Below are 7722 nucleotides of genomic sequence, written 5' to 3' on the forward strand. Positions count from 1 at the left end.
AAAGGGGCAATTGATGACCGCTGGATTTCTCCACCCCGGTTAAGGGCCAAGCCCTCGATCGCGGCCCATCGCTCAGAAGCCCACACACCGTCTGCGCTGACAGGTTAGGTCCATTCGAGCCTTGACACCGGACCCCTCTGAATTTCTCAACCAGGCCGGCCTCGCCTTCACTGCACCTTGGGCCGATCTCCTTTGGGCCCAGCTTTGCTTCTATCTTCTGGCCCAGCCCAGAACCAGAAGGAAGACCCATCCGTCTGCCTCGTAGACCCCTCCACACGCGCCCAGAGAGGATCAAAGGCCGTTACGCATGGGATAGAGATCTGATTCCCTCGTACGTCCATATCAACGTAGCAGAAACAGGTGGTCCAATGATATGCGTCCTGTTAGCACGTCATTAGCGGACAAAAGGAGACATATAAAAGGAGAAATACCCTCCTCTATGTTTAAACTTTTTCTAATTTTACAGAGCCCATTGTAAAAACCCTATTTCTCTGGATCTCAGATCATCAATTTTAATTATTAAAGTTTTTGAAAATGTAATTTAATGAAATAAATATAATTTTAAGCTTTATTTATTTAAGAAAATAATTTATATTTAAAAAATATTTTTATAAAAAATATTTTGTGTAAAATATTTTTTATGAAAATAGTTTTTAATAAAATAATTTATTTTTTATTGTTTAATTTTAATTTAAAAAATAAAATATATTAAAAATTATATAGAGAGTGGGAGAGGGGAGGCGATGAGCGGTTGAGTCGGCGCAAGCGGTGTGGGTTGGCTTTGGCATTCCAGCTATTTTTGAGTTTGGGTTATGGGGATGGGCTACATGTTTGGACTTCTGTGATTTGTATGGGCTTTGGGCTGAGTAATTACTTCTAGGGTTTGTTTCTTTGTACTGATATTTACTTATGAGCTTTTCGATGCAACATAATTTGTATGGTCAAAAAAACCTTTATGGATTTGTTTAAATAATTTATATTTAAATTTTTTTTATAAAAAATATTTTAGAAATAATATATTTTTTTAGTTATATTTTAAAAATAAAAAGATATTAATAGCTTTATATATAATAATATTAATTAAAATTTTAAAGTATACAAAATAAATAGCTCTTTGAAACAATAATTTGTTAAAAAATAATTTAATTTTTTATAATTAAAATAATCATTTTTATTAATTATATTTCTGAATATATAAATTAATTTTTTTAAAATAAAAATTAAAAATTAAAAAAATATAATATAATATTTTTTAAATTTATTCAAATGCCACCGGATTAAGTATGGGAATATTTAAATATACAAAACTAAATTTATTTATTTATGCAGGCTAAGATAAATTTTATTTCAAGTTTTTGTTAGCTTTTTCCCTCTGCAGAGAGGAGAGAAGCTATAAAAAATAAGAATATTCCAAAAACAATTGTTTCAAATAAAAAAAAAAGTTTTTGAAGAAATAGCTAACTCAACCACGGTTATATATCACAGGCTTATCTAACTAAGTATGGTCAACAAAAACGAACGGTCTAGATCAACTTTTGAAAAAGAAATCCTGAAGAACTAGGGTTAGGGCAATTATTCCTACTTGCAGAAGCTTAATCGATCACAGATCAGTCGATCATCAATCAGATTTAGGGTTCGGATTTCTGTCAATTATCATATGGAGATGGATTATGTCACCCAGTTTCCTCACAATCATATGGATCGTCGTCCCAGGAAGAGACCCAGGTTTGCTTGGGATATTCCTCAAGCTCACACGAAGGTAATATTTGTTCTTTTTTTTTTTTTAAAGCAAATTTTAAATTGGATCTGTTTTTGAATCAAACTCTTGTTTAACGGTTTGTTTGTTTCCCTTTCAAAAAATTGTAGGAATAATTCTCCCTGATGGCTCTGATTTTTCTTTTATGGATTTTGTGAAAATTTTTCATGTGTCTTCAATCAGCTAGAGGGAGAAATTTTATCCTTTTTACATAATTTTTGAATAATGAAACAAATGGTAGCGTACGTTGCAAGGGAATGATGAAAGCTTGGAGGATTTAGGGTAATGTAATTTAGGGAGAGAAGGAGAGATTTGAAACAAAAAAAAAAAAGGAATGATCTTTCAATTTCCTTCTGGGAATATTTTCCTAGAAAACTGAATTTACTCTATTGAGTTTATTAAATTTTGTTAAGTCAGTCCAGCTGGCCTGATGAAATTGACAATTGGTTGATTAATGTCAAAACATATAGTCAGGTTCTTTGCCCAATTATCTGGATTATTGTTCAAGATGGTCTTTATTTGGATCTTGAAGATTTTCCCTGATTTTGTAGTTTAAATTTTTTATTCTTAGCATCACAAACAGGGTATGGAAGGTTTGACCCTGCATAGAGCAAATTGGAGAAGGAGGGGTTATATAGCTAACTCAAACTAGTGTACATTGAGAATTGTTCAGTTGAGTTTCGTCAAGTTGAATATATAAGGATAGGTATTTGCTTATATAATAATTTCATGGACATAGAATCCAATTGCTGGCATTTTCTGATGTTCATTTTTTTTCTTTCTTGTGATGTTCATAATTTGATTGCTTAATACTGTAAAAAATTATGGAGTTGTATTTGGTCTGGTGCAAGAGAACTTAAGGGAAGTGAATTATTAAGGAAAGGGTAATTTTTTTAATCATTGTTATGTGTTGCAAAAAATGAACAAATGACTGTGTGTAGGCTCAGTCAGGATTGTATTATGGGCAAGAGGTTGGAAATGGAACAAGCATTGGACCATCAAGAGTACTTCCAGACCATGCCAGTCTATTTGTAAAGGGATTGGCTCAAAAAGGCTCTCCCCCATGGCGAGATGATGACAAAGATGGACATTACATGTTTGCTCTCGGGGAGAATTTAACCTCTCGCTGTAATTACACTTAATCACCAATGAATAGGCTTTTACATTATAATATGACTTGCTATATTGCATAATAAGCTCCAGAAACTAATTTTCTGTTGTTATTGTGTTTTCCCATTCAATTACTTTGTCTGTCTTTTTGTGCAGCTAGAGTTTATGGAAATTAAGTTGGAAGTTTTTTTGAGACAATATTTATAATTTTCTTGTTAGATATGTAAATTAAGTTAATATGTTTTAAAGAATCATCCTCTATTATTTCTGCAAAGGTGCACCTAGTTTCCTTATGAAACTAAATACTGCCTGGCTAGTGGCAGCTTAAATGTATATATGTATATATATTTTTGGAAAAAAAAAGGAGGAAGAAGAATAGCATTAACAATTCTTTTGAAGCACTAGCTTCTTATTATTTCTATCTTTTCACTGGCTCTGTAGACCAATCTAATTAAACTTAAGAGCTTTGAAGCTTATTAGTTTTTGATATTTATGGTATTTGCATGCTTTAAGTTTTATTTTACAAGTTTTCCTTATGCTCCTTTGCTTATGTACCTGCAGACAAGATCCAGAGAAAAGTTGGTGAAGGTTAGTATACTTTGACAGAAGGATTCCATCAGATTCTTTATTACTAGCTTCTCTGTCTATGGATGAATTATGTCCTAGTTATATTTTGCTCTTGGCATCCATTTTTTGAACTATTATTATTGTACAGGCACGTTCGGCCAGGTTTTGGAATGCTGGGATAGGGAAGCAAGAGAGCTGGTTGCCATAAAAGTTGTCAGAAGTACGAAGAAATATCGTGAAGCAGCAATGTTGGAAATTGATGTTCTCCATCTACTAGGAAAGTATGACAGAAGTGGCAGTCGGTGAGTGCAATTGCAATTGTCTTTATTTGCTTCTTAGTAGTTTGAGGTAAACTGTGTAATTGTTAAGTGGGTTTATTCTTTGCAGTTGTGTTCAAATACGAAACTGGTTTGATTATCGTAATCATATCTGTATTGTAAGTATATAATTTATTTACAATAATGTCATTTCCCCATCCTCATAAATTCTGGGGATTAAGATTTCGTGGTGGATTTAAATGGTTTAACAGGTATTTGAGATGCTTGGACCAAGCTTGTATGATTTTCTACGGAAAAATAATTATCGCCCATTTCCGGTTGATCTTGTCCGTGAGCTTGGCAGACAACTCTTGGAATGTGTAGCATGTGTGTAGATATTGCTTCTGCTATTTTCCTTACCTTAATTGCAAACTGTAATTTTTTTTTTTAAGTTGCATGGATGACATTGTTATGTACAGTATACAGTTTTCTTTCTTTTTTTTTTTTTTTTAAATATCTTTAATGTTATGTTTAGTTGATAAAAGTTATTCCTTTCTCTATTTTCTCCCTTGAGGAAATGTCAGTGCTGAGGCTGTAGTTATTAAGGTGCTTGTTTTGATTCTTTAAATATTATTGTTGCAGTCATGCATGATTTGCGCCTCATCCATACAGATCTGAAGCCAGAGAATATTCTTTTTGTGTCTCCTGAGTATGTAAAAATACCAGACTACAAGGTACACCTTTTATTGTAGATTCTTCTGCATTACTTTGTATTATGTTAGCAATGAAAAGCTTCCAGTGATCTAAATTTCTGTTTGCCACATCATTTTTGTTTGATAAAGATTTTTTTTCCTTTTCTAGTTCCATGTAGTAAAGCTGTTGTGAATTTTAACCTCATTAATATTCTACTATTGCAGTTTCCATCAGTCTCACCTACTGAGGGTGCCTATTACAAGAGGTTGCCTAAGTCGAGTGCTATTAAGGTTATTGATTTTGGAAGCACAGCATACGGACATCATGAGCACAATTATATTGTCTCAACCCGGCACTACCGAGCACCTGAGGTTATTCTAGGTATGCTATTCAACTATTGCATTGATTTTTGGATGGATGTTTGTCATCATTTATTTGTTGTAATTAAGATACTAGCTTGTTTTATTGATCAGGGCTTGGATGGAGTTATCCATGTGATATATGGAGTGTTGGTTGTATCTTGGTAGAACTTTGCTCGGTAGGTTCCCATAGCCTCTGAAAGTTCACAAAGTATGTTCTAATACCAAAAAGCTTAAAAAATACAAGTATAATTATTTGCAGGGTGAAGCATTGTTCCAGACACATGAGAACTTGGAGCACTTGGCCATGATGGAGAGGGTTTTGGGTCCATTACCTCAGCACATGTTGAGAAGAGCAGAGTATGTGCTTTTCTGATACTCTTATTTTTAGCATCTAAATTTTTGCAAAGAAAATGCTATTACATTTTTACTTGTTTGGTTATTTCAGCCGGCACGCAGAGAAGTATGTTAGAAGGGGAAGGTTGGACTGGCCAGATGGTGCAACCTCTAGGGAAAGCATCAAAGCGGTTGTGAAGCTACCTCGCCTTCAGGTGCATATGAGCCACTTTGGTTACCTTGGAGCTGTATCACTCCAAATCACTTCGATGTGTTTCTGAAAATTTATCATAGGATAAGTCCACCTCACTTTTTTTTTTTTCCAATTTTATTTCTATTGGCAGAATCTAGTGATGCAGCACGTCGATCACTCCGCCGGGGATATTATTGATCTATTGCAAGGTCTTCTTAGATATGATCCCTCCAACAGACTTACAGCTCATGAGGCTCTCAGGCATCCCTTCTTTACGAGAGATCATTACAGGAGATTTTAAAGAGAGGAAATTGTGTTTTTTCTTTTACTACGGAAGGTTTTATTCGTTCATTATGGTATCGAGTTAAACTGGCTGGTCTGTATTCGTGTATTGTTTTCTTCTACTGTTTTTCCTTGTGAAGGAGTGAAAAGGGCTAGCCAGGATTTTGAGGCATTTTGTAATTTTCGGTCATATGGAGCATTTGTAAATAAAACCTACTGAAAGGAGAAGTCTTCTCCACACATTTTTTTTCTGTGCTATGAGTATAATTAAAACAGTCCCTGTCTCTCTATCCCCCTGTTGGGGTTGGAGCCCTTGTAAATGTCATTCCGAAAAGAATAAAAATAAATTTGGTACATCGATGATCAGCAAGGAAAACTCTCCAATTATTGGTTATTAATCAACAAGGTATACATACAAAATACTTTCCATTTTCTACCACATGCTTTGAAACTTGCAGACGATTGTCATGCATTTTGAGTTCATTGAAAGTATTCTCTCGAGAGAAAAAGGAGTATGCAAAATGTAATGAATATGGGATTGATATAGTCTAAATCAGAGAAGGTGCGATTCCTTAAACCATTGTAATCAGACTCAAAAAACGGAAATTGATGCTACTAAGCAAGAAGAAAGAATCATTCTTGACAATGTGCAAAATCAATGCTTACTATAAATTAGGAGACCATTCAACTCAACGTTTTGTTTTGCATCTGGTTACTCTCAGGACGCCAGTAGGAGGAGCTGTCACCATGATGGTGCAATGACCATAAAGCCGATACGAGTATGTAAGTAAACTCCCCAGCTTAGATCTCACCCGAAACACTGCTTTAACGTTAAATATGATTGCATTTCTATTGATCTCATCCTGAAGCTGTGCGCTGTCTCCTAAGGGAAGCCGAACCTGGCTCGTCAACATATGAACATTGGCAAACCTGGACTCAGCCTTTGGTGCTAAGAAAGAATCGATATATTGGGTAGCAATGAGAGTATTCCCGTAGTATAGATCAATGATCATGCGACTGAACCCCAAATCAAGCTTTTTGTTTGGATTGGTGAAGTTTGCAAGCACGCTAATATCAGCATTGAGCAGAGAACCTGCATCGATATAGGCTGCATTCAAGGTGACACTAGACACTTCGAACCGAGGGCTACGTGGGCGATAGACTAGATACACAATGAGAACAATTAGGCCTCCTAGGAATACTACAATCCAGAAAATGGCGCACAAGGCTGCTCCTAACCACGTGATTGGCCTGGTTTGCTGGGGCGCTGGAGCTCTCAAACCACGAGGGGGACGAGAGCGGTCTTGTTGCTGTGCTGGTGGGAGGCTATCACTGGGAATGGGATGCAGGGGATAGTGGTCTTGATCCTTTGGTTCTGTCACCCTGGCACTTTTCAGCTTCTTGGGATGCTGATCTTGATGTTGCGGACGAGTCTGCTGTGGACTCATCTTGATGTCTTCATCTGGATTATGGGATGATGGTTGAATCCACGGACTACGATATTTGCCATCACGCTGTGGATCATGACTGCGGTTGTCTTCATCTGGACGATGTGGAAACATCCATGGACTACGGTATTCACCATCAGGCTGTTGATCATGTGGATTGGATTGGGGATGCGGAGCTGGTGGCTTCCGTTTATTTTGGACATCAACCTGTTCCTGTGGCTGTGGCTTGGAGCGTTGTCGTTGAGGTTTTGGAACACGTCGGCTTTGTGGCTGGTCCTGCCGCTCCCAACGCTGAGGTGGTGGTGATAGCAGCGCTGGACTAGGTGGAGTCCCCGCCGGAGTAGGCAGTGTATGGGGATGTTGGCCTTCATTGTGCTGTTGTGGTGTAATGAAGTAAGGATTATTTTCAATTTCATGGTGGAGAGGCATGGTAGTAAAAATTAGTAAAAACAAGTTTGGCAGGAAACGAGGAATAAGAAAAGAAGGGGAACATGAAGAAGAGTTGTTAAGACAAGTGAATAACTTGATAAGAACTTCAAGAATGATTCTGATTAGGGGAAAGAATCAAACATAGGATAATTAATAGAGGCAAGTAATCTTGGTTGGTGATTCTTTCTCTTCAAGTTATGTTTCAAGGTAATGCTACAGCCTACAGGATCATATGCTCCTGTTATTCTAAAGTAAGAATGCTTGAAGTGAGGACATTGAGATCCCATTGTGA

General features: G+C 36.4%; 2 protein-coding genes across 4 annotated transcripts; one reads left to right on the plus strand and one right to left on the minus strand.

Moving 5' to 3' along the window:
* Positions 1-1488: 1488 nt before the first annotated feature.
* On the plus strand, positions 1489-5804 carry LOC110628733 (serine/threonine-protein kinase AFC1). Of its 3 annotated transcripts, none has more exons than XM_021775529.2 (12): positions 1489-1759; positions 2704-2884; positions 3428-3454; positions 3582-3735; positions 3821-3869; positions 3963-4077; positions 4333-4424; positions 4608-4764; positions 4857-4921; positions 5005-5102; positions 5191-5293; positions 5423-5804. In XM_021775529.2, exons 1-12 carry the CDS (start codon positions 1658-1660, stop codon positions 5570-5572), a joined length of 1293 nt encoding a protein of 430 aa, XP_021631221.1. In that variant the 5' UTR covers positions 1489-1657; the 3' UTR covers positions 5573-5804. The 3 variants fall into 3 exon arrangements, with proteins under 3 accessions (XP_021631221.1, XP_021631220.1, XP_021631222.1); XM_021775528.2 differs by having other exon boundaries at positions 1492-1759; positions 2698-2884; XM_021775530.2 differs by lacking the exon at positions 2704-2884 and having other exon boundaries at positions 1497-1759.
* Positions 5805-5916: 112 nt separating this feature from the next.
* On the minus strand, positions 5917-7535 carry LOC110628734 (NDR1/HIN1-like protein 6). Its single transcript, XM_021775531.2, has one exon. The coding sequence runs from the start codon at positions 7428-7430 to the stop codon at positions 6243-6245; it is 1188 nt and encodes a 395-aa protein (XP_021631223.1). The 5' UTR covers positions 7431-7535; the 3' UTR covers positions 5917-6242.
* Between the last annotated feature and the right edge of the window lie 187 nt (positions 7536-7722).

The sequence above is a fragment of the Manihot esculenta genome, chromosome 12 (genome assembly GCF_001659605.2).
Source record: "Manihot esculenta cultivar AM560-2 chromosome 12, M.esculenta_v8, whole genome shotgun sequence".
In the NCBI taxonomy this organism is placed as follows: domain Eukaryota; kingdom Viridiplantae; phylum Streptophyta; class Magnoliopsida; order Malpighiales; family Euphorbiaceae; genus Manihot; species Manihot esculenta.

Excerpts from the sequence above, each read along its gene's own strand:
- LOC110628733 (XM_021775528.2), top strand. The coding sequence starts at position 1,658 with ATGGAGATGGATTATGTCACCCAGTTTCCTCACAATCATATGGATCGT. Across the intron at positions 3,736-3,820 it reads TATGACAGAAGTGGCAGTCG|TTGTGTTCAAATACGAAACT; the intron begins GTGAGTGCAATT and ends TATTCTTTGCAG. Across the intron at positions 4,425-4,607 it reads TAAAAATACCAGACTACAAG|TTTCCATCAGTCTCACCTAC; the intron begins GTACACCTTTTA and ends CTACTATTGCAG.
- LOC110628734 (XM_021775531.2), bottom strand. The coding sequence starts at position 7,430 with ATGCCTCTCCACCATGAAATTGAAAATAATCCTTACTTCATTACACCA.